At 45.8% G+C, this 26,588-nt stretch overlaps 1 protein-coding gene across 1 annotated transcript in view; it reads right to left on the bottom strand.

Annotated features, from left to right (window-relative positions):
* Positions 1-463: 463 nt before the first annotated feature.
* DNER (delta/notch like EGF repeat containing) overlaps positions 464-26,588 on the bottom strand; it is a 205,953-nt gene continuing 179,828 nt past the window's right edge. The window contains exons 10-13 of the mRNA XM_083178342.1: positions 6,674-6,787; positions 6,380-6,511; positions 4,883-5,129; positions 464-1,464 (exon numbers count right to left, since the gene is read on the bottom strand). Of these exons, the coding sequence (XP_083034468.1) occupies positions 1,353-1,464; positions 4,883-5,129; positions 6,380-6,511; positions 6,674-6,787 (605 nt within the window). The 3' untranslated portion in view covers positions 464-1,352. The remainder of the gene's footprint in view (positions 1,465-4,882; positions 5,130-6,379; positions 6,512-6,673; positions 6,788-26,588) is intronic.

Here is a 26,588-nt window from a genome sequence, read left to right as displayed (position 1 = left end):
GCTACAAACTGCTAAAAACTAGCTGCACACAAGATGGCACAGGAGCTACAAACTGCTAAAAACTAGCTGCACACAAGATGGCACAGGAGCTACAAACTGCTAAAAACTAGCTGCACACAAGATGGCACAGGAGCTACAAACTGTTAAAAACTAGCTGCACACAGGATGGCACAGGAGCTACAAACTGCTAAAAACTAGCTGCACACAAGATGGCACAGGAGCTACAAACTGTTAAAAACTAGCTGCACACAAGATGGCACAGGAGCTACAAACTGCTAAAAACTAGCTGCACACTAGATGGCACAGGAGCTACAAACTGCTAAATACTAGCTGCAAACGAAAGGACAGAGATGCTGCAGATTGCTGAAATATATTCTATTGTACTTTTTATATATTTGTATTTTTGGTTTGTTTGTCTTTTTTAGTACGATACTACACAAAAGAAAGATACAAAAACCAAAAGTAATTTCATAACATTTATTCCGAATATTTTGAAGTTTCCAAGAAGAAAGCTGAAAAAGTCTCTAATAAAGAAGTAAATGCCTATCACATATGAAGAAGAAGAATACAGCACAATGCAATCCACGAGCTAAGAAGCAGATTATGTCTGCAGTAAGTCGGCAGGATCTAGAACAAGAAGCCTTACTCACGATATAGAAAACCTTGCTGTCTGACATAAAAAGAAGAGCTTGGCTTAGTTCTAATCTGCCTCTTATGATTTGTACAGGAGCTGGTTTTACCAACACAACAGGAGAATGGACGGGGACATCGACGCAGAGCAGATTCTATAAAACAGTGCAGGGTTATTGCAAGACAACCATGCAATAAAAAGAAAGAAAAAAAGAAAAGAAAAGAGCAAAACATAAAAATGATAACAAAGAACAAATCTAGTAAATTCTTGTTAGAAAGATTTAACCACTGGGTTTTGATTACTTTGTTTCACAACACAAACATTGTAGACTCTCAATATGCTTATCGACGGATAAATTAAGCATTATATACGTACGTCTCCTAACTCTACAGGCAATGCCTTCATACTGTTCAGACTGTAACATTGCTAACACAAAAAGAGATTCTGCCAAGAATTCTATGATTCATTTCCAATAGGTTTAACCCGTTTCTTGCCAGAGAAGACGGAGGGCTCCTCTTGCAGAAAGCGGGTTTATTATGTCACAGCTGTGTAGAACTGTGCCCCAAATAAAGCATGGAATGAATGAATCTCGCAACAGAGAAAATCGGTGTTAAATTCATTTTTCTTTTTCTTAAAAATAATTAGTCAGTTTAGTAATTCATCCATTGATAAGATGACGGCGCACATCTCCTGACATCTACCAGAAAAGAGCAGGGGCACACTACAAATCCTTTGTTTTAATTAGCGTCACCAGAGGTTTGTCGTCTGGGCTATAATCTTCGTATGTTACTGGTGTTGCATCATACATGGCTGGGCGGGTCTTTTTCCCGAACCTGAGAGAGAAGACAATGATACATAAATTAGTAAGCAGCGCACTGGAATTATAAGCGCGATTACAAGAACAAGGAACATCGATTCTGACTATCATTACAGCAAATTGCAGGTGGACAACATTGGTGGTTTTTCTTTAGGCGTTGGGCATTCATGGATTAATTCCTGCCTAGTGTTCATTCTAGCACCCGCCATCTTTGAAAACCCATGCAGTTCTTGTTCCCTGCCTGGGGTGTCGCTGTCTGCTGTGGTGTTTCTAGCACAGGTCTGGTTTACATATCAGTGCTGATATACAGACCACACTGTGCTAGAAGCACTACAGCAGACAGCGACACCTCAGGCAGGGAAGAGGAACTGCATGGGTTTTCAACGATGGCGGGTGCTAGAATGAACACTACCTGCCCATCATGCAAATGGTAAGGAACTGCAAAATTTGCAAATGTATCCTTTATGAGTTTTATTTATTTTAATCCCCCATTCCCAAATTTATTTATTTTTTTAAGATATGAGGTTCTTCTACCACTGATGAATACATTGCCAAAGGAAGACATACGTTTCTGGGTAACATCCACAAAATATGTTACATGACTAAGCAGTGGCGACACTTGTGGCTGCCAGGTGCAAAAGATATAATTTTATCCCCAATCCAAGTTCACAATATGCAACAGGCAGTGGGTGACAGGGAGAGGCTGTTCAGTCATCTGGGTCTCATTGTTTAGCATCAGAACTAACAACTGGGCATCTATCCCTTTTTGTCTTTTCAAGAAGAACTCTGTGAAGATTCAGCCCCACAATATATGACAGATGTTATCAATATAAAATGGTATAAAATCACAGCAAGACTCCCTGGACTGAAATGAATCTCCTACTGGTGATTACACCTGGATTTCTCATTGAGTGCATTTAGAAATGTAATCAAACATAGCAGCATATTATCTTATTCAAGGGGAGGTCTGTGGCTGTAACTGGCTTCATTTTATTGCTGAAAATGAAGGCCCTCTTCCAATAGAAATTCTGGCAATCTGAGGCGATAACTATGTTGCGTATGATTGCACAAAGGGCCGGGGGTCCATTCTGAATGATTTAATAGAATAGTGGCTGAGGCAATCATTTTGCAGATAGTTAATGACATCACTGTTTGCAGTGGAGATTCATCATCTGCGGTCATAGCCACCAGAGGCATGCAGCTCCTTTACTGCAAAACTCTCTACACTATAAGCAGTGGCGTAGCCAGGGCTCCGCAGCCCTAGTGGTGGCGGGGGGGGGGGGGGGTTAGCCGGTGCCATGGGGCCGCAGGGACATGATGCAGGGATCTGTGAAAGCCAGAGGTAAGCTGTGGCTGCTCTCTGGCCACTTTTATACTGCCGCTCTGCTCCAGCCTCCCCCTGCACAGGCAGCCGCTGACAGCCGAGTGTCAGTACAGAGCAGCTGTTGTGGGCAACCGGAAGTGGTCAGAAAGGGAGATGAAAGCCTGCCTTGTCCGCGGGAGACCTGGTGCTGTGTTTCGGGAAACCCAGCACTGAGACTGTGGAGACCAGGCTCTTTATCTGCAAGAGAGACCCAGCGCTGTCCCCCCCAGAGACCTGGCTCTGCATGTGCAGGAGAGACCTGGCTGTCACAACCCTATCAAACCCCTTGCTCTCTTCCTCCCCCCTCTCTCCCCTCCTTCCTCTATCCCTTTCCCTCCTGTCAGTGATGTCTGTCATGCTTTCACATCAATTTCAAACCCCTGCCCCCCCTCTCCCTCCCTCCCTATCTCTCCCTCACTCTTTTCTCTCTCCTGCTATCTTTTTCCTCTTGCCCCCTTTCTCTCCAACCTCTCTCTCACTCCCCTCCATCTCTCATGAGCATATAACCCCATGACAATGAGCATAGAAACCCATGGCAACAAGCATGTAGGTAAAAAAAATAAATGGAATTAATGTATGGGGGGGGGGGGGGGGGGGAAGACTTTTTGGCAGGGGTGGCACAAAATTTCTAGTTACCTCACTGACTATAAGACCAGAGCATCTGTACCTAACACCTCCACAAAGCGGAGATCATTCTTTTGTAATTCAGAATTTTATACTGCACTGGAACATTACCATATTGGAGAGGATATGAGGTTGTAAGTTCAACAATCACAATGTCATCACTCAAAATTGGAGTAGAGTAAGGTCAAAACCATAATGCTTTATCATCAAGTTGTAAAGCTGGCAATGTTAAAATGTTTCAAATCGCATTATTATGCTGTCAGCGTTACGGTTTAGCCTGACACTGTCCCTGTTCTGAGTGTCGACCATAGGTGTGCGCAGGAACTGACATGGGGGCGAAGCTCAATGGGGTCACCTTGCGGTCAGGTTGAGTTGCCAGTTCCCACCATAGATGCCCATGTTAAATTCATAACATGGGTGTCTATGGAGCCGCGCAGAGCCAATCAGGCACGGAGCTTCCCTGGAGGCTGAGGGAAGAGCGCACTCCTTTATTGGGGGTTCCCACTCGCTCAGGGACCTGGCCCGGGCTGATCATACTATGGTTGGTGGACCTTATGTAAAAAGTGTCCCCGACTGTGGCATGACACAGTGGCTGTGGCTGTTTGAGCCCGGTGCTTGTTTCCGAAATATGGGGGACCCCTACTCCTTTTTTCCCCTGTATTTTGGGAACCAGGACCAGGTCAAGATTCTGGTGATGGTTATAGAAATACAGGGTGACCAAATTTAATTTTTCTTCCTGTATTTCTGCAATTAGGACTGGCTCAATGAGCCCAGGGCTGGTTATGCTAATAGGGGGGGACCCCAAGATGTTTTTTTTATTATTATTTATTTTTCTAATTTTTTTACACAGAGAAGGCTGCAGGGATTTGACTGATCCATGCAGGTTTCAGCTAAATATGTTACATAAATTACAGCATTGCGATCGTGATTGAACTGTACTTGAATAAGCTACTGCATTGTTGGGGGAACTGGTACACCATATGTGGGGGACGCTGGTACACAGTATGTGGAGGCGCTGGTAGACAGTATGTGGAGGCGCTGGTTCACAGTATGTTGGGGCACTCATATACTTTATGTGGAGGCACGCATACAAAGTATGTGGGGGATATTGGTACACAGTATAAGGGGGATGCTGGTGCACAGTATGAGGGGGGACGCTTGTACACAGTATGAGGGGGACACTGGTACGCAGTATGTGGAGGGGCGCTGGTAGTATGTGGGGGGTTCTGGCTAAGAATATATGGGTGGGCGCACTTGTTACATGTATACATGTTCTATGATCAGAATACAGATAACTACACTATAATGGATTATTTTACTGTATCTTTTATGGAGTTTGATTCTATGTTTATTGCACTATAATCTGAAAAAAAGAAATAAAATAATACCTGAAAAAAAAAAACCCAAACAATAAGCCACGATTCCCTGGCACATTCACCCCACTCACCGTGCATGCCGAATGGATGCGATGGCGCTACTAAACTCGCTATCGATGCTCCTGCAATTGTAGAATTCCTCATAGGCAGGACGAGAAGATCCCTGATACTCGATGCGACTGATTCTGCAGATCCCCACGATAAGTATGATTAGCATGAGAACGAAGGCAACGCACAATGCCCCAATAATGATGTAGAGTGAATGCCTGGGCATATTGGTCAGACTCTCCGCCATATGGCCGGCCTTCCATTGCAAGTCTGCACACAGAAAGGAATAGAAAAATGGTGTCAGTGCATCAGGTGTGGAACAGAAGAACATTCACAGACTGCTCTATTTACATTTCACTTTCTGAGGTTCTTTTTCATTTATACTTTTATGTTTCTTCCTATTACATTTTATCTAGGCAACAGTACAATACACATAATATAATAATATATATTTTACAATTATAGCATTGAATTTCCAGTGTAGCCACGCTCTGGCTGGTGAGAATATAGAAAACAGATTTAAAATAGAACAATTGCACCAAACACAGCCCCCTAAACCAAACCGGTGTGTCACCAACACTCAAATATATAAGGATATACAAACAATCACCGACAGGCTCAATAAGCACTGTGTGAGAAGTATGTATATCCAGTCTCAGTCTGGTTCCCCTTTATATATTAGAATTATATTTAAAAGACAAAAAGATATGTGTTCATAGTGTAATACGGTTTCACACATCCTTACATAATACCCTGAGATAAAACCTTGGTGGGGATATAAGAATTATAGGATTCTGCATATGAACACACAGTGACAGCCAGGGCCGCCAACAGGGGGGTGCCGTGGGTACAGCTGCCCCGGCCTCTGGAGGGGCCCAGGCAGCTTCCCCCCGCGGCACGGATCACTCTCCCCCCGCACCCCGCCTCCAGGCCTCCCCAACTCGGCAGACCCCATCCAGGCATGCACAATGCACAGTGCAGCCTGCAGAGCGCCGAGCCTAGGACACAGAGTGGCTCGGCGCTCTGCACGCTGCACTGAGCAGTGTGCACTCCAGACCGTGAAGGAGGGAGACAGAGATGCCGCCGCCACTGCTGGATGCTGGTAAGTAATGGGGGTGGGGTGCACATCAGTGCAGGCGTGCGGGCTGGGGGCACTGTGCCGCTGTGGGCCCAGACTGAAGGTCAGTCCCGGGCCCCAACATTTCTAGCGGCGGGCCTGGTGACAGCAACCATCTGCCAGCCAGACTATCAGAAATGAACAGAAAGAACAGACCGATATAAACAAAATATTTCTCTAGCATGCCAGTCATTTATGTTACTCCAATGTGCTCATATTGGCTCAGTATGCCATAGCATGGATGATTCTTGTACCTGTGGGGCCAGCTTAAGAGGATTCAACTCCAGGAATCTTGACAATATTTTCAGTTTGTTTCTCATCCCAAATCATTTTAGCTACGTCGATAGTAAAGACAGCCTTGCCACCATCTTGGCATGGACAATCTACCAAGCTTCATACTTACGGATCTCACAGTTAGCTCCAACCCACCCATGGGGACAGTGACAGATGTAGCCATTTGGTTGGTCAACGCAAGTGCCAGAATGGTGGCATGGGTTACTGTCACACTCATTTACATCGATTTCACACTCCTCTCCTGAAAATACATAAGACATCACATACACAAGTAGCATTACAAAGGAGTAACAATGTATGTATACAGGGGCTATTTGTAACTGATGATGCTGACAGAAGCCATCCCTAGCTGGGAACAGTTATCTTCCTTGGGGTTTACCTACATGTCTCCAGAGTAACTCACCCATAAACCCGGAGGCACATACACAGGTAGCATTGAGTCCTTCGCTGTCACATGTCCCTCCATTGTGGCAGCTCACGTTCACACATGGATCCTTGTACAGCTCACAATGACGGCCTGGAAAGACAACAATTTATGGCATAAACAAGGAACAGTGAATAAGACCACTTCATGTATTTGTATGCTGGGTGATTATGATTTCGCAGCCAGTATAGCATATTGTGTCTGCCTTAGTCTGTAGCCAAGTAACAAGCTTCAGGTGCCTGGTGCAAATTTACTACAAAGTCCATCTCAACTGGAAGCCAGCACGGAGCAGTAAGACTTGTTGTAGATACCAAGTGGTATCTCATATTGAAGAGTGTGACTAATAAGCCGGAAAGTATATTAACTGTAGGAATGTCCACAGTGATGTTTCTTTCTTTTGAATATCAGGTACTTCATTTTACAAGTTAAAACATTAAAAGGTATATGTAATAAACATTACATTAATGCAGTCACATAGATAGTTACAATTACGACTGACACAAAACACAGAAGTAAGATAATTGTATTAAACTGGAGCTGGGACGAAGCGTCTCATCCCAGAGAGTTTCATTCTTCAGGCTGCCTGTAACAAATCTGAATTTACTTGCAAACTTTTAGCTTATCTAATATCGAACAAGATATTTATATTCAACATAGACCTACTGTTACCATTTTCACATTACATCAAAATGCCAATATTATCACTATTATATGCTAAAATACTCATTTATTATTGCGCAATAATATACCTGCTACAGCTGTAAACTGTTACTTAGTCTCTCTCTTTTTTAGGTAGTCCCTATAACCAAAGTGTCTGTTTTTGTTTTGTAGATTGGAGTCCCGCACTGAGTATCCTGGCAGTGGAATTATTTGTAATCCACAAGTGAAAGTGAATCAGGTAATAATTGCTGGCTTTCTCACTTTGTAACAACAGTGTGACAACAGTGTAACAACACTGTATATATATCCTCTCTCCACTTTTCTTCATATCCTTTGCCTAAGCGTGTAAGTCACTGTAGCATGAAGCCAGCTGTATAAAGTCTTTTCACCTTATTGCTTATTACAGTCACTATATCTCCATCAAATAATATTAGTCAGGGAAAACGACTTATTTTCTCCTTCTGATAAGGAACCAAATAAATGTCTGCCTGATCTAATCTAAGTCTATGCATACTTGGATGGTAAAGTATGAACCAAGCTGGTCTAACGCAAAAAAAACCATGAAAAACTTGTGTCGACTTAGTACTGACGATCACGTTCCCGTCGAGCTAACTCTTGCATCTGACTTTCGTTACTAGACGCTATATTTAGGCAACTAGACAGGTCCAACCGAGAGTGGTCGACCAGATGATTGAGATCTGCCGGATACGATGATGAGAGCATGGACCAGTAAGTCATCCTGATACAAGACAAGCTGACAATTAAAGCTACTATAACAACTACAATGACTCCTACCATTCTGATTACAAGAAGGGAAGAGTTAATAAGAGGTAATAACCATAAAATGTATTTGATTGGACATAACGTATAAATCAATGTTGTGGATTTTGGAACAGTATGTCCTGTAGAATGGATAGGGCCACAATGTTCAATCTGTCTGTATGTGATAAAGATACTCAGGAAACACTAAAACCCTCTATTCTGTATGAGCTTAACTAGTAATTCACTCATCACCCTTATTCTGCACTGTATACAATGATTGTGCCTGTCAGCAATAGCCATAAACCCTCCACACACACACACACACACACACACACACACACACACACTAATTCTCCCCCTTTGGAAAAATCCATTCACTTACATGGCCTTGGTGATAAAGAGGCTGGAGAAAGCTGGTGGCACGCCCCCAAATGGCCACTGTCAATCACACAGCGAGCGCCCAGCGATCACAGGCATTCAGAGCGTGTGCTATGGCCCATGCGCAAGGTGTAGAACAGTTCTGCAACTTGATAAAGGAGTCTAAGCACCCCGAAACGTTGGATTTATTTTGCACCGTTTTATTCAGTAAAATGATTCTTTGATACTTATGACCAGTTTTCCGAGTGCCTCTACCACCTGCACTTCGTACAAATTGTTCCAGCAGGATTCGCATTAATGGAGCATTAATGCGAATCCTGCTGGAACAATTTGTACGAAGTGCAGGTGGTAGAGGCACTCGGAAAACTGGTCATAAGTATCAAAGAATCATTTTACTGAATAAAACGGTGCAAAATAAATCCATGGACCCCCGCCACAGAGGGGTCGCTGGAGGCTGCCCGGATTCAAGGAGATTTGCCTACCTTTCCAGGGGGTCAGGAGGTTGACCCGATTTCAAGGACCCTACCGGCCATTCCGGGAGGGTAGGCAACCCTGATAAAGTACATACAGATCCTTATAGAAACCGGCACACCATTAAAGTAAAACTGCACCTGGTTCCCTCTGCAATCCAGACTCCTCGGCATAAATAATCCTCATATGCTGCGGCACATCAGACTAAAATAAAAATGCTGCGCCACTTGCTTGTGTCATCTACGTTTCCATAAAAGATACATATATACAGTTTCACACATACAGGTGATGGGTATTGTATATACAAGATATTTTGTGTGCGGCCCTCAAATATTTAAGTGTTAAGTGGTCGTCCTGACGAAATTATTGCCCACCCCTGTTCTAGAAGATATTAGATAGTATCTGATTGGTTGCCCATAGCAACCTCTTAGTAAATAAACCCTTATCTTGTTGCATGGGATAAAAACTTACCTCACAACTATATTCAATTGTAGAGGGACTATCACGATTCGTGTTATTTTGCCCTAAATGGTGTATTTCCTTAGATTTGGCAAGGTTTGTGTGGATTGTAAACGTTGGTTATTTTGTCCCTATTTTCATGTCGAATGGGTTATTATTAAGTGTCTGCTTTTCAAAGTCGGCGGTTATGCTTAAACTCAACCTCCTAACAGTCCCGATTACCGCGGGAACGTCCCGGTTTTCGGGGACATTCCCGCGTCCCTCCCGCGGCCAGCAGTGTCCCGCGGAAAGGGGGGCTGTTGAGAGTCCCCCGTCGGCTGCTGAGCAGTGGGGAATAAACACTGTGCGCATGTGCGCAGCATCTATTTCCGCAGCCAGGGGGTTGGGGGCATGGCTAGAGGCTCACCGAGCCTCTGGGTCATGCCCCCATAGCGGCAAAACGGGGGCGTGGCCTCACGGGAGAGCCACGAGTATAGGCCACACCCCTTTAATTAGGCTACACACCCCAACATTTTCAACATGCCAGAGGCGCGCATCCATCTGTCCCTCCTCCGTCCCTTTGTAAGTTGGGAGGTATGCAACCCTAATGTAGCTTTCCCCAAATCTGCACTAAACTAAAGTATACACAGCATTTACTAAAGGGATGCAGTAGAAAACGGAGGACGGGTTTCTGCATCGGGAACCATTCCCCTGCTTCACTGTTGCTGACATACTTTAAATGCCAAAGGAGTTTGTAAACATAGATTTAAATTCCTAAGGTAAATGAATGCATGGAAATGAAGTATGCCAGGATGTATTTTTATCCTCTACCCTTCTTATGTTAATATGATTTTTTTTTAAGATGAAATATGTCTCTTGGCTCTCAGCCTGTTTCTTTGTCTCTTTCATATCCTTGCATTAATCTACATAATAAAATGACTACGAATAAACATCAAACAGATATATCAAAGCCATAGTCCCTGTTCCAAACACCTCTCACACTGCACATCTAGCAGCAGAAAGCACCGTATGAAAATGAGTCCACTGCTGTTAAATTAATGTGCAGCTGCCCTGATCCTATTTGTGTTGGTTACATATGTTTACTATTACTATCGCCAGCAGAAAGCCACAGACTTGCAAATTACACATTCACAAAAGATAGATATCTGTACAATACAATAATCGGTACTTGTTTCCTAGCACGGCGCCAGCGATTAAAATTGTATCCATCGGGTCCTAAAAAATCACGTTGATCGCATCGCATGCAACCAAATCGCATGCGATGCGATCAACGCTTTTTTTTACATTGGAACCAATGTAAAATGGTCCCTGAGACCCGATTTTACATTGGCCCCAATGTTAAATGCCCCCCAGACCCCAATTTTCATTGTATCCCCACCCTGATGGGTCAAATTCTTCACAGGTATTACTCGTCCCCTCACGGGGCTCGCAGCGCTCGCCACGCTTCGGGCTCGGTGGCTCGCTGCGCTCGCCACACTATATAACATCAACTCCACGTCGACGTGGATAATGGGGGTATGAAAAGGTCAGAGGACACGTACAATGGGGGGGGGGGGGCATTTTACATACAAATTACCCATCAGGGTGGGTATACAATCAAAAATCGGGTACTTTGGGCCATTTAACATTGTTCCCTATGTAAAATCGGGTCCATCGCATTGGACGCATTGTGTGCCATAATGGCATACAATGTACCCGATTTTACATAGGAATTTAACATTGAATACAATGCATTCAATGTTAAATCGCGTCGGTCGCATCGCATACCTTAAGTTAAGGCATGCGATGGACACAATTTCTTAATTGTCAGGAAAAAGGCTAAAAATAGCCCAAAAATCGCGTCGGTCGCATCCATCGCATACCTTAACTTAAGGTATGCATGCCCACATGCCACAAGCATTAGATCCTACATGCCAGTTGCATAACCTTCGTTACATGCACATGGGCAGTATGACTGGCAAGTCCCTGAGTGCCCATGCACGTGTGTTTAGTAGCATTACAAGGTTAGCTACATGTGTATTAGCCTAGGGCACCTGGAACTGCCCAAAGATAGGTGTGCCAAGCTTGTGGCATCATATTCAAAAAGACTTGAGGCTGTAATCGCTGCCAAAGGTGCATCAACAAAGTATTGAGCAAAGGCCGTGAATACTTATGAACATGGGATTTCTTTGATTTTTTATTTTTAATCAATTTTCAAAAATCTCCTAAAAAAAGGGGTCATTCTGGTTGGCTTACTAAGCAGCAGTAGTTCACTGCTTAGCAGCCTTCTAAAGCCGCCGCGCAGCAAATGCTTGCCCCTGCCGCCTTTCAAATTTCTCTGCCAAACGGCAAATGGAAATTTTAGAAAAGCATCCATTTGCTTTTTGGTGGCGTCTGGGCTGACTTAGACTTGCAGCATCTTGGTCTGAGAACTGGGGGGGCGGCCCACATCTGCATGCCGACGTCCAGCGTTTTCCTGGGCACGCCCAGCGTTTTTGTGGGTACGCCCAGGACGCTCCCTGCCCACCATAACGCCCCCACCCTGTGAAGGTGCCCGCACAGATGTCCTGCACATGCACATAAGCAAATATGTGCATGCTCAGTGTTTTTTAACATAGGTCTCCCAAGCGAACACGGCGTACACTGTGCCGACCAAAATGAGGGCCATTGTGAGTAGAATTTTGAGGTAAAAATGTATTTTGGACTAAGTCTGTAAGATAACAAAAAGTGAAGCGCTGTTAATACTTCCCAGATGTACTGTAGTTCTAAGAATTGCAAGAGGCATAGGGAACATACTGAGTAAGGCCCACTCTGCTCTTTGGGAACCACTGGGGTAGACACTATGAGCCAGATGCACCAAGCTTCAAAAGTGATAAAATGGAGAGTTATAAACAACCAACCAATCAGCTCCTGCCTGACATTTTTCAAACACAGCCTGTGACATGGCAGGTAGGAGCTGATTGGCTGGCTGTTTATCTCTCTCCATTTTATCACTTTTGAGGCTTAGTGCATCTGGTCCAATAAATGCAGACATGAAAACAAACTCTGGGGTGCATCGGAACCCTTGCCAGGGGTGCCTTGGGTTGGTGGTACATGACCAATTTAAATTGTTTAAGTCATTGTAATAGGCAAAACCAGTGCTGGTGGCTGGCAATCATAAACTATGTAGACAAACAGAAGTTAATCCTGTTACTCCCCACATAAATAAACCTAAGGACGACATATAAACACAATTTACTTAATTTAATATTTTTTTCTAAATCTCTCAATCAGAAACTTTTATCCTAGGGGTGCAATGAAAAAATGTATGACACTTTAGGGTGCGGTGATTCAAACAGTTAGGGAACCACTGGTGTACTGTGTATGATTTATGTATACACTGCTGCTGCCGCTGTCTGGCGCTGAACCCACTCTTGCAAAGCTGTTGAGTAGGATGCTTTGTATAGCACCAGAGCAGGCACTGGGCTTTATCTCACACATACATTAACATGACCCTGATTGAGGACTGACTGGCTCGTCTGAACTAGCTACTAACAGCGCCAATCTGTGACTTTCCTATTTCCTATCCAGTTAGGAACACGGCTTAAACGTGTAGCTTTTGGCTTTGCACCAGCTGGTTTTCTATCATTTTGTAATTAACATCAATCACACACAAAGAATGATGTCACTCCATGCTTCTTTATCCCTGGATTACAGTTTTGTATAAATCTGCCTTCTTATAAAGTGAAATAAGCATCTAGCAGCTGTGAATGCTGTACTAATAACCCTGTCCCTCACCTATCTGATCAATGTCTATGGGAGTATGGAGCAGTGATAAGGGAGGCGAAGTGAGCCAGAAGAGAAGGGGCCCATGGCAACCAATCAGCACTGGAGTAACATCTATAATTTGCATAATAGAAAATTATACAGAGCAGATGATTGGTTGCCATGGGCCAGGGGCAGAACTACCACCCAGAAGGGCCCAAAGAGTTGAAGGGGCCCAGTGCCGCTGCCCGCCTGGCATGCCAGAATTCCAATTTTTTTTTAATGTGCAGTGCTGCCGCCACTGAGCCACCCGCCGGCGGTAGCACCAGAACGGGTGATTGATAAAGATACTTTGGCTGCGGCACCTCAGACGATGGGGCTGTATGTCTGCCCCTAAGGAAAATGACTACTGGCCGGAAGGAGGGCTGCTGCGCATGCCCAGCAGCAGCAGCTCCTCCTCCTATGGGCCTTTGCGGAATCAGTCTGACTCCAGGAATTGAGTCACCACCCTCTTCCTCCCATCCCATGCAAACAAAAGTTTAGGAATTGACAGAGGCGCAGCCCATAGCTAGGGGAACTTTTTCTAAAGTAAGTAAACATGTCAAGTATTAATAAAATGTACACTCTAGGTATACACTGTCTGTCTGTCTGTCTATATATAGTAGTACAAGGAGACCGCACTCTCACCCAACAGAACAACAGTGGGGTGCCCAACAGAGGGAGCATGCAAATACATAGTCCAGAGTATCCACACCCAATAGTGTGGAATGAAGAGCAATCTCCAATATCACATATCAGCCTTGTGTTGAAAAAAAGGAATTTTAATCCAACAAATCCAACATGGAAAATCAGTTTAGATATGCATGTTACAACGTTTCGGTCCCAAATCACGGACCTTTATTAAGGAGCCTAAAACATACAAATAACAAAGTATCACTAATGCACCTAGTGCTGAAAAACCAGAATGTGCACCAAACATCATAAAATACATTTACTTAGCCATCAGTAGCATATGCAGTCAGCGCCGCAGGAAGAACCCAGCCTTGGACTGGGACAGCAAGCCAACCAGACTGCCCTCTGGTCTGGATATAAATACATGTTGTAAATGGGTATATATATATATAGATATATCTATAGATATATCTATAGATATATATATATATATCTATCTATATCTATCACCTACATGCTTTGATAAAGGAGCGAGAGCTCCGAAACGTCAGCAGCTTGTATCACTGAATACAAATCTGAAAAAAAGACCTCTGAGTGCCGTTGTTCATTTCCTCGTACTCATCACCACTGAGGGCACCGGGGCAGCTGCTCAGAAGAGGAGAGTGCCAGGCCGCATCCCCAATCTATATAGATATATATATATCCAAAGTCCCAATGAAGGGGCAAAGAGCACCACTATTAGTAAGAAAAAATGCTGTATTTATTTAAAAAATAAAGAGAAACATACCAAGGGTTTGCTGAATGACCAGAAAAAACTCCAACGTTTCGATCCCAGCCGGGATCTTTGTCAAGGAAGTAGCCAACATAGAACTGGTCTCAAGAGGAAAAATGGGATACCACAAGTACTGGGTCAATCTGCCACAGCCGTCTTTATTTTTTTGATAAATAAATACAGCATTTTTTCTTACTAATACTGGCGAGTGCTCTTTACCCCTTCATTGGGACTTGGATGTATACTAGGCACACTGAGGTGTGACCATAAGGGCACCCCACCCATTGACATTGTTGTGTGCGAGTGCAGGTTCCACAGACTTTGCAGCTAATGTGTGGTTGCTCGGATATATAATGACCTTGGAAGGCACCATGGTATTGTATGCTGTCCTCCAGAGTGCAAAACAATTTCCAATACAGTATATAAACTTCTTAAAATAAAGAAACATTTGAAAATAGGCATTACGGTGTCCTAAGGTGACCTGCAAGCTATTAGCAGTCATATGTTCTAATATTGACAATAAGATCTCTGAATAAGTGGCCAGCATTATCATTATCATCTGTTACTCTGGCCGCTAACAATTCTCCCCGATCTATCAGTGGCTGGTACTTACTGTAGAAACTGTACATTCATGCCACATAAAACAAGGAGGCTGCATTCATTATACAATACATGTGCCCACGTTTCATAGTAACCCATCTTATGAATGTATGCAGTCAAACAGACTAGCAAGGTTGAAATTGATATAGAAGCGCAATAAAGACAACCAGAAGGTACACCAGTGCATAAAGACACACCGTTACTGCACAACATACATTGTCACCACAAAAATATAATCCCAGCAATAACTGCATTTAATTGCCTAAGAAATGATAAAACAGGAAGTTATAAGCAGGTTTTTTTTAAGTTTAATTAAAGGGGATTTGTATTTTAGAATTTGTGGAAATTAAACACTTTAGGTATCATTGGTAAGATTTACAGGCTCTTTAAAGGTCCATACACACTGGGCGACTATGCCCAGCGTGTATGGACAGCGATGATGTCAATCATTGCTGCGGGGAAAGCCGCTCAGTGCACACACACTGAGCGGCTTTCCCCCTGCCCGGCGCTGATGGAGGGGGGAGGATAGCGTTGCATAGCGCAGAGCTATGCAAAGCCGCCCTCAACACCGCTCAGCTGCTGGTATTACCAGCAGATGAGCGGCTTTTCCGGTGATGATGCTGCAGCGCTCATCACCGGGCCATACACACTGGGCGGCTTTGAGCTGAAAGCCGCTCAAACAGGCTGTTTTGAGCGGCTTTCAGATCAAAGTCACCCAGTGTGTATGGGCCTTTAGACTTCAAAAGACATCAATAATTTTGTGTAAAGGTGTCCATACACCAGCGGTATATTGGAACAATCCTCCAACCCCCTGTCAGTCTCATTGGGGATATTAAACATATCTAAAAATCCTGGGGATTGCAGAATCTGGACTTTTTTACATTCTTAAGGTCCATACACTCTGGGCGATTATGCCCAGTGTGTATGGTGCACGATGATGGGGAAAATAGCTGGGCTGAAAAACGCTCAGTGCATACACACTGAGCGTTTTTCCCCCTGCCCAGCCAATTTCCCCCGGGGGTGGATGGCTTTCCATAGCAGGACGCTATGGAAAGCCGTTCACTCCCTCGCTCAACTATTGGTAATACCAGCTGATGAGCGGCGGCCAGCAGCAATAATGCGGAACGCGCATGCTGAAAGCCACTCAGATGAGAAAGCAAGGGAGACACCCACTTCCTACCTTGCTTGCAGGAGGCGGGTCCTAACTCCTTGGCCAACTCGGGTTTCCCAGTGATATTTGGGAAGATGGCGCATGTGCACTAGAGAGCAAAGGCTCTGCCAAAGATGGCATCAACCTTTAGTAAAAGTATACTCCGGAAAGGGGCAGTGGACCGCTGGTTCCCTACCGCTGCCAGGGACCAGGTAATTATTTATTATGATCATTTATATGGCACCACAATGGTTCCGCAGCCCCTAACAATACATAAATGAGCAAAAAATAAATAAAATGATTAAATAATGAATTACAGTACAAGGCAATTTAGGACAACAACATGGTAAATAAAGACACTGAATCAAATATATATATATATATATATATATATATAAATAAACACACATACACACTGTATATATATATATATATATATATATATATATATATATAAATAATACTGATATGTTGTCCAGTGTGTACCCAGCTTAACATTTGCTTATTGAAGGGGACAATAATGTTTTTATTTCATTTGTATGTCTTGTATTTCTTCAAAGTGCGACTTTCACTTGAATAACTGTCAAAACCATGTGTTATGATTCCTGCTTGGGTGCTGGGTGGAACTACAGGAGGCAGGGAACTGGAGGTCAGGCATAAGCCCGTAGCTGGGACCGCTGGTAAGGACGGCCACAGCGAACCCTACACTGACTCTATTGAGTACCCCGGGCAGATGACAAACCCCTGCAGGAACTAGGCTTCACCTGTGGCCGCCGCGTTCGAAGGAGCGAGTTAGGCCCGCTCCAACCTCGATGCAGCCATGACTTATGGATGGACAAAAGGTGAGTGATCGTCCGGGGAAACTCAAGAGGATGATCTTACTAATGGGCCTAAAAGATACCTCTATCTGCCGGCACCTGGCCAATGACGGGAATGCGCCCCAGTCGCAGGCACAAGAGACAGAGTATGGGGAATCTCCACACAACAAAGTGACAAGGCTAGAAGGCGAATCCCCAAAACAAAACCAAGACAGAATGGGGAGGCCCTGCCTATAAACTGAATATAAGGACAGGCAAAAAGGGAAAGAACGTAAATAACTGGTACCCACCAGAGAGGGGGACAGGCTAGGCCCTCGGCGGGGCGAAGTCCTGAACCCCAAAACTAAATAATGGGCTGAGCAGCCGAATAACACAAGGAGCTTGTCAGAACTCCAGAAAGAATAAATAGAGAAAAACCAGGCTACACATGATGATTACGTGATCCCAGATGGTATGGTAGTAGTGGAGCTGGTCTGCACACGGGAGCTGATCACAGCGTGAAGATACAAGGAGCTGAGGCAGGATACAGGGATAGAAGCTGTCAAAGGATCCAGTCCAGGGCCCAGAAACAGACACCAAACCAGGGACCGGGTGAAGCTTGCAGAAAGCTATAACCGGCGCCATGTTATGGGAGCTCAACCCTTAAAAGGGAGAGTCAGCCGAATCCACGGCTTGGCTGCCGGACCAACCCCCTGATTACACATGACATTCAGGTGGCCGAGCGCGCGTCTCTCCGGCGTCCCCTGTTGCTAAGCAACCGCCTGGCGGAAGTGACACGTGGACGCTCGGCGGTGCCGGGCGGAAGCGCCGTGTGCGTCCTCCTAGCACCGGCCCCCTGCCGCTGAGCGTCCGTGGCATTAACACCATTACATTAGAACAATGTTTCTCAAACTGTGGGTCCTGGCCCCAAAGTAGGTCAGACATCTCAGCATGGGGTCTCAACTCCATGTTAGTCACTATCAGGCTGAAGACTTTTCTAATCTCAGTTAGTGATTCAAGGAGTCTGAAAAATCTGTTGAATTGTCTGTTATATTAGACTCCTCACATCATGTTGTGCCTCCACAATGCTGCCATGTATGTGCCATGTATGTGCTGTCTGCTGACTACACATGTGATGTGATGACCTTCTGCAGTAACTTTCTGGGGTCCTGTAATTATTTTTATTGTCTGATGGGGTCCTAGAGGAAAATAGTTTGGGGACCGCTGCATTAGTATATTGTGTACAAATACGAGAATGCTCCTTTACAATGTGTATTACTGACATAGCCTAGAGATAACACATCCATCCATCTTTTGTCCTTGTAGAATTGGATACCTGCCACAGAGTTGCAGCCAGGTGGAAAAGGGACAGATCCACTGGAGGACAGGCATGACCATGGGCACAGGAACGTGACTTATAAAGGCGACCACCGTTTCCGTCACTTTGGGGGCTCGCCCAGTACTTCCTAGACAGCCCCTGGCTCCCCTCCCAGCAATGATAGATGCCGACAAGTATTCATGATCATAGTGGGCTGCTGAGAGCAGCGGTGATCACTGGCTTCCCCAACCTGTCATTAATCATCCTGCCCGTGGGACACTGTGACCTGCTGGTGGGACAGCAGGAAAGTGTCCAATTATCAGGACTGTCCCACTGTAATCAGGACATTTGAGAGGTAGGGATAACGTAGTCACCTTCTTCTACACTGGACATATGACTGCTGCAAATTCTATGGTCATTGATCTAAATGAACCTTGAAATGAATTTGGATACCAAATAGTATGGAGCTCACATGTACAGAAAGACACAAGTAATTTTCCCCAATTATGTTCCAGGACTAATTACACAATGAGGGTCATTTAGATCCCATCAGATCTGCTACTTCGAGTAAAGTACCGATGTTTGGCGATTTATTTGGGGTACTTTGCACATGTACAGGACCCATTCTACATGTGTGCAGGTCCTTACAAGGAAGCAGCAGCAATGAGAACTACAACATCTGAATTAGCCCAAATATCCTAGTCTTCCAATATCTACCCTAATGCCCAGGACTGCAGACAGGAGTCCCTTCGCTATCTGTTATACAGTACAACACCAATTCAATGAATTTAACACTTTCAAAAAGTATATCCAGGCAGCATCTACAAGCACAAAACAGGCATGGTGTGTTCTGGGTTATTTTATATGAATATGTACATTTGCCTTCAATAAACTCAGATTCCTTACATTCCTGCCTTCCCTCACATATATATGGCCAGCTCTCTTCCTGTTAAACAACAGACATTTACAAAGGACTTTCAAACATTCATTGGATCTTGGCGCATTTCTTGGCAATGTAGACATTTGAGCCAAATGCAGCATATAATATTATAATTGGTCTTTAACCGCATGCAGCTTCATGTACAATAAATATGCTTAACCAAATAATAGTCCGGGCCAAATGTATCCCCAATCAAAAAAAAACAAAAAACAACACAATATCAACCTTAACCCAATAGTAACCCTAGTACTAACCCTAGCGCGGCTGATCTTCCTAGGCAGAGGTTCATCGTCTGCTGATCCGCTCTGCCAGTCCCTCCATTGGTTGCCTGTATTCTACCGTAGTCAATACAAAATACTTCTACTCACATACAAAGCTCTTAACCAAACCTCACCAACCTATATGTCTTCACTTATCATCTCTCTCCGCTCTGCACAAGATCTGTGTCTCTCTTCTGCACGGATCACCAGCTCCCACTCACTGTTACAGGACTTTCATAGAGCTGCACCCACCCTATGGAATGCCCTTCCACGCACAATAAGACTCTCTACTAGCCTCCAAATTTTCAAGCGTTCCCTGAAAACTCACCTCTTCAGGCAAGCCTATCATATTTAAGTTCATAAGAAACTGTAAATAAAAAAAATCAATAAAAAAAAATATCTTTGTACTAACCCTTGCATGGTCCTAGTACTAATTCTTGCATGGTCCTAGTATTAACTCTTGCATGGTTCTAGTACTAACTCTTGCATGGTCCTAGTACTAACCCTTGCATGGTCCTAGTTCTAACCCTTGCATGATTCCAGTACTAACCCTTTCATGGTCCTAATACCAATCCTTTCCTGGTCTTGGTACTAATCCTTTCATAGCCCTAGTACTAACACTTTCATAGTAGTAGTACTCTCGGTACTTCCTCATCTTTGTGGCCATAGCTTACTGTATGCCAGTTAAGTTAGCCGATTTCAGAATAGCAACATTGTCCCCTCGCAGGCTCGATTCACTCACCACGCTTTGGGGTCGGTATCCTGCTTCACTGGCCACAACTTTACTAAAGGTAATAGATGGTGGAGTGGACACAGGAGGGTGGCGTGGACCCAGGGTGGTGCGGGTTACGCTAGGTAAGTTCTGTAGCGTAAGCTGTGGCTGCAAAGATTAGGAAGTACCGTACTATTCCTTTCATAGTCCTAGTACTACACTTTCATAGTAGTACTAACCCTTTCATATTCCTAGTACTAAATCTTTCTAAGTCCTAGTACTAACCCTTTCATAGTCCTAGTAATAACCCTTTCATAGTCCTAGTAATAACGCTTTCATGGTAACTCTTTCATTAATTTAATATATTCATTAATGATATTGTAAGTGACATAGTGAGTAAAATTGCAATATTTGCAGATGACACGAAATTGAGTTAGGAAATTAACTCAGGAGAGGATGTGGATACACTACAAAGTGACTTAAATAAACTGGAAAGGTGGGCGGAAAGGTGGAAAATGGAGTTTAATGTTGAAAAATGTAAAGTAATTCATTATGGGAACAAAAATGAACAAGCTACTTATAGGCTAAATGGAGTTATTATAGGGAAATCTGCTGTAGAGAAGGACTTGGGGGTCATCATAGATGAAAAATTGGGTAATAGTGCACACTGCTCAAGTGCAGCAGCAAAAGCAAACCGGACACTGGCATGCATTAAAAGGGGCATGGATTCAAGGGATGCCAATGTGATAGTGCCTCTTTACAAGGAATTAGTGAGACCACACTTGGAATACTGTGTTCAGTTCTGGGCACCGCACCTAAAAGGACATAAATGAATTGGAACATGTACAGAGAAGGGCGAATAAGCTAGTAAAAGGTCTTGAATCACTAGAATACAAAGATAGGTTAACAAGGTTGAATATGTTATCACTGGAGAAACGGAGGTTGAGAGGTGATATGATTAGTATGTTCAAATACAGGATTGGGAATCATATGGAACTGGAAGATGATTTGTTCACTAACAGGCCTATCCTGAGGCTTGAGGAACAGAAATTCTGTACTGAATTAAGAAGAGGATTCTTCACCATTAGAGCAGTAAAATTCTGGAACTCATTGCCGGTGGGGGTGGTTACAGCAACTACTGATGCATTTTTGCCCACTAGGGGAATCCTATAAATATAACTTATTGAAGTGAGCAGTTACAAGTTAGATAGGTTGAACTCGATGGACGAACGTCTTTTTCCAGCCTTAATTACTATGTTATGTTACTATATGGTCCTAGTACTAACTTTTTTATTGTCCTGGTACTAACTCTTTTATAGTCCTAACAGCTAATCTCTGACTATACAGATATAAGAATAGAGATTTGTGGCAGAAACAATAAATTGTAGCTTCCACTTTAAGAAGCACAGTCCTAATCAGAAATGATTCACACAATCTGAATATCAATACATTTATTAAAAAGCATAATTCATAGCAAATTACAGCTTTCAAAGTGCACAATGAATCAACAAACAATACATACAACATAGAACATATATTAAAAAGGCTATATATAGAGGCTATTAGCGGCTTGATGTATAAGGCTTATTTGATTATAGGCAAAGTTCCTTAAGAGGCAGTGGCAATAATATATTTACCAGAAGTGATTTCAGGGAGGTGGAGAAGGGAATCTGAAATGACTTGCTTAATCCACAGTGTCACAGAGTCAGAGGACGCAGCCCAAAGCCGCCACCATCCCAAAGATCCTCGAGCAGAATGACAGGATTCTGACCAGAATTTGTGCAGTTTAGCTGGGGTATGGTACAAACTATGGGCCTGATTCCGACCCGATCTCTAGGCTGCGTATGTTCGATTGGGTGGGGCTTCTCCTATTGCACAAAATGTTGGCATAGTAAATTATATTCGCATGTCTAAACTAGTTGAGGCAGACTTTAATATCTGGCAGACAGCTGTTGCGGCACTCTGGTTTGCTCATAGAATCCCAAGTACTGTACCAAACAATGGAGTCCAATCACAGTCAGTCAGCGTTCTCGGCACAGGTAGCATCTTGTCTCACATAACTAATAACATCAGGCATCAGAGAGCAATCTACTAGTAGCTACAGGTACAATCACCTTGCTGATTGGCTAATGCTCCTGATCAGCCGAGCCGTGTGTTCCAGGCTTGACCTGCTCCTGACACCCATACACACATATACAATATGAACGTTAATTATATATGTTTGTATGGTCATCTATGGAACAGGTTCTCAAACTCGGTCCTCAGGACCCCACACAGTGCATGTTTTTGCAGGTCTCCTCACAGAATCACAAGTGAAATAATTAGCTCCACCTGTGGTTCTTTTAAAATGTATCAATGAGTAATGAATGCACCTGTGCACCAGCATAAGCTGCATATAAGGTGCGACCGTCTGATCCTGACCGTTGCAGGAGCATTATGACCCTAACACTGCTGCATTGGCCCTGCACACCTACCTACAGTATACTGACACTTGTATACCCAGCTATATCCTAATGGCACTTCTCCCTGATAACAGTAATACCCATTCACACCAGCCTAATTTCCGGGTTGGCCCTGGGAACGACCCGGGTCCAGTGCTGGTGTGAAATTGTCCCGGGCCAAAATCCCAGGTGCCATGCCCAGATCAACCCTATCTACCAGGGCTGCTCCCGGGATACAGGCTAATGTGAAAGATACTCACTCGGCTTCCTGGCTTGCCTGTCAATGGCCGCAGTGCTGGAGAGCACTGCACGGTATTCTCCACAGGTGGAAGCCATCAGGTGGAGTTGCTGTGTGCCCCCCCTTCCTCCCGCCACTGGGGGAAGTCACCGTGTGACTGCTAGGCACAAAGCTGGCTGTGTGCCTCCCCTCCTGCTGCAGCTCGCCGGTCCCCGAGACAAGAGGGTGTCGGCCGGGCTGGATGCAGTACTGGGGTGACATGGAGTAATGCTGGGGTGACAGAAAATGCATGTTGTGAAAGGGGTATTAGTAACAGATCATTCTGTAAATAGCTCATGGTGGGATAGGCAAGATTTTACTGTAGGGCAGCCACTAGATTGTGTGGGTGTTGATTTAACTACTAACCACAAGATTGGAGGTGTTACTTAACCCCTTCCCGACATTTGACGTATATATACGTCATGGTCGGGAAGTACTTCCCGACACATGACGTATATATACGTCATGGCTTTAAACTGTCACCGCGTCTATAGACGCGGTGACAGTTTGGAGATGTCTGCTGTCCCTGACAGCAGACATCCCCCCTCGCCGCCCAGGGGGGGCAGGGGTGCTCCCCCCGGTCGGCGATCGCTGCGATTGGCTGTTCAAAAGTGAACAGCCAATTGCAGCGTTTTCTGTGTTACCGGCGGCTAAGCCGCTCGGTAACACAGAGATCGGTGGTGATCGGTGCTGTTAAGTACAGCACCGATCACCACCGAGCGGCAAACCGCCCTCCCACCCACCCTTCCACCCGCCCGGCAGCCCGCCCTCCCTCCCGGCAGCCTCCCTCCAGCCCTCCCTCCCACCCAGCCAGCAGCCGCAGCGCCAGCCCCCCTCCCACCCCCCCGCCAGCAGCAGCACAGTTAAATATTTGATTTTGGGTTAAATTCATTTATATGACCTATATATATATATATAAATATATATATAGATATATATATATACTAGGTGATTCATCGCGCCCTACGGGCGCTCTTCACACCGTCGTAAGGGGCTGCGCCCCCTTAATTTGTGAACGTTTGTATATGAGAAATATGGTTAGAATTGTATGAAAGATGCCCTGTATTGCAACTTAGGTGTCCGCGAATCGCGGGAGGGGGGGTCGCGGAGGGTGCCGCGAATTGCAGGAGGGGGGGTCGCGGGGGGTGCCGCGAATTGCAGGAGGGGGGGTTGTGGGGGGGTGGATGCTGCGAATCGCGGGAGGGGGGTCGCGGGGTGGGTTGCCACAAATCGCGGGAGGGGGGTTACGGGGCGGGGGTTGCGGCGAATCATGGTAGGGGGGGTCGCGGGGGGTGTGCCGTGAATCACGGGAGGGGGGGTCACGGGGTGGGGTGCCGAGAATCGCGGGGGGGTGTGTGTGTGCCGTGAATCGCGGGAGTGGGGGTTGCGGGGGGGGTGGGGGGGGGGGGGTGTGACGCGAATCGCCAAAAACTCATGTCAACCTTTTTCATTGTCGACCATAGCCATGTCAGTGTTTTCCATGTGCAATTTAATTCTGGAGCTGCCGCGAATCGCGGGGGGGTGCCGCGAATTGCGGGAGGGGGGGTCGCGGGGGTGGGTGCCGCGAATCGCGGGAGGGGGGTTACGGGGCGGGGGTTGCGGCGAATCATGGGAGGGGGGGTCGCGGGGGTGTGCCGTGAATCACGGGAGGGGGGGTCACGGGGTGGGGTGCCGAGAATCGCGGGGGAGGTGTGTGTGTGTGTGCCGTGAATCGCGGGAGTGGGGGTTGTGGGGGGGGGTGGGGGGGTGTGACGCAAATCGCCACAAGAAAAAATCAACACAGAAAGGTCAACACATGTAAATGTTGACATAAGTGTGGCACTTCATTGGTGTCCATGTCGACACATGAGAATGAATATGAAAATATTCAAAAAATGAAAAAAAAATGAAAAAACTCATGTCAACCTTTTTCATTGTCGACCATAGCCATGTCAGTGTTTTCCATGTGCAATTTAATTCTGGAGCTGCCGCGAATCACGGGGGGTGGCGCGAATTGCGGGAGGGGGGGGGGTCGCGGGAGGGCGGGGTTCACAGGGGTTCCGGTGGGGGGTTGCCGCGAATTGCGGGAGGTGGGGGTCACGGGGGGTGCCGCGAATCGCGGGGGGGTTGCGGGGGGGGGGGGGTGACGCGAATCGCCACAAGAAAAAATCAACACAGAAAGGTCAACACATGTAAATGTTGACATAAGTGTGCCACTTCATTGGTGTCCATGTTGACACATGACAATGAATATGAAAACATTCAAAAAATGAAATAAATCTTCAAAAGCTCATGTCGACCTTTTTCATTGTCGACCATAGCCGTGCCAGTGTTTTGCATGTGCCATTTAATCCTGGGGCTGCCGCGAATCGTGGGGGGTGCCGCGATTTGCGGGAGGGGGGGGTTGCGGGGGGTGGGTGCCGCGAATCGCGGGAGAGCGGGGTTCATGGGGGTTCCGGTGGGGGGTTGCCGCGAATTGCGGGAGGGGGGGGGGGTCGCAGGGGGGTGCCGCGAATCGCCGGAGGGGGGGTTGCGGGGGGTGTGACGCGAATCGCCACAAGAAAAAATCAACACAGAAAGGTCAACACATGTAAATGTTGACATAAGTGTGGCACTTCATTGGTGTCCATGTCGACACATGAGAATGAATATGAAAATATTAAAAAAATGACAAAAAAACTTCAAAAACTCATGTCAACCTTTTTCATTGTCGACCATAGCCATGTCAGTGTTTTCCATGTGCAATTTAATTCTGGAGCTGCCGCGAATCACGGGGGGGTGCCGCGAATTGCGGGAGGGGGGGTCGCGGGGTTGGGTGCCGCGATTTGCGGGAGGGCGGGGTTCACAGGGGTTCCGGTGGGGGGTTGCCGCGAATTGCGGGAGGTGGGGGGTCACGGGGGGTGCCGCGAATCGCGGGAGGGGGGGTTGCGGGGGGGTGTGACGCGAATCGCCACAAGAAAAAATCAACACAGAAAGGTCAACACATGTAAATGTTGACAGAAGTGTGCCACTTCATTGGTGTCCATGTCGACACATGACAATGAATATGAAAAAATTAAAAAAATTAAAAATAAATCTTCAAAAACTCATGTCAACCTTTTTCATTGTCGACCATAGCCATGTCAGTGTTTTGCATGTGCCATTTAATCCTGGGGCTGCTGCGAATTGCGGGGGGGGGGGGGTGCCGCGAATCGCGGGAGGGAGGTCGCGGGGGGGGGTGTGTTTTTTCCGCGAATCGGGGGGGGTCACGGGGGAGGGTTTGCCGCGATTCGCGGGAGGGGGGGTCGCGGGGTGGTGGTTATGCCGCGAATTGCGGGAGGGGTCGTGGGGGGGTTCTTTTTGCAGCGAATCGCGGGAGGGGGGGTCGCGGGGGTGTTTTTGCTGCGAATCGCGGTAGGGGGGGTCGCGGGGGAGCGGGTGTTTTTGCCGCGAATCGCGGGAGGGGGGGGCGCGCGGGGAGGGGGGGGTTTGCCGCAAATCGCGGGAGGGGGGCGCTCACCTGGTGGCTGTGGAGTAGCAGTGC

The sequence above is a fragment of the Crinia signifera genome, chromosome 3, assembly GCF_055691185.1.
Source record: "Crinia signifera chromosome 3, ASM5569118v1, whole genome shotgun sequence".
NCBI lineage: Eukaryota > Metazoa > Chordata > Amphibia > Anura > Myobatrachidae > Crinia > Crinia signifera.
The sequence above is the reverse complement of the archived record's forward strand: the minus strand, read 5'-3'. Positions and strand labels throughout refer to the sequence as shown.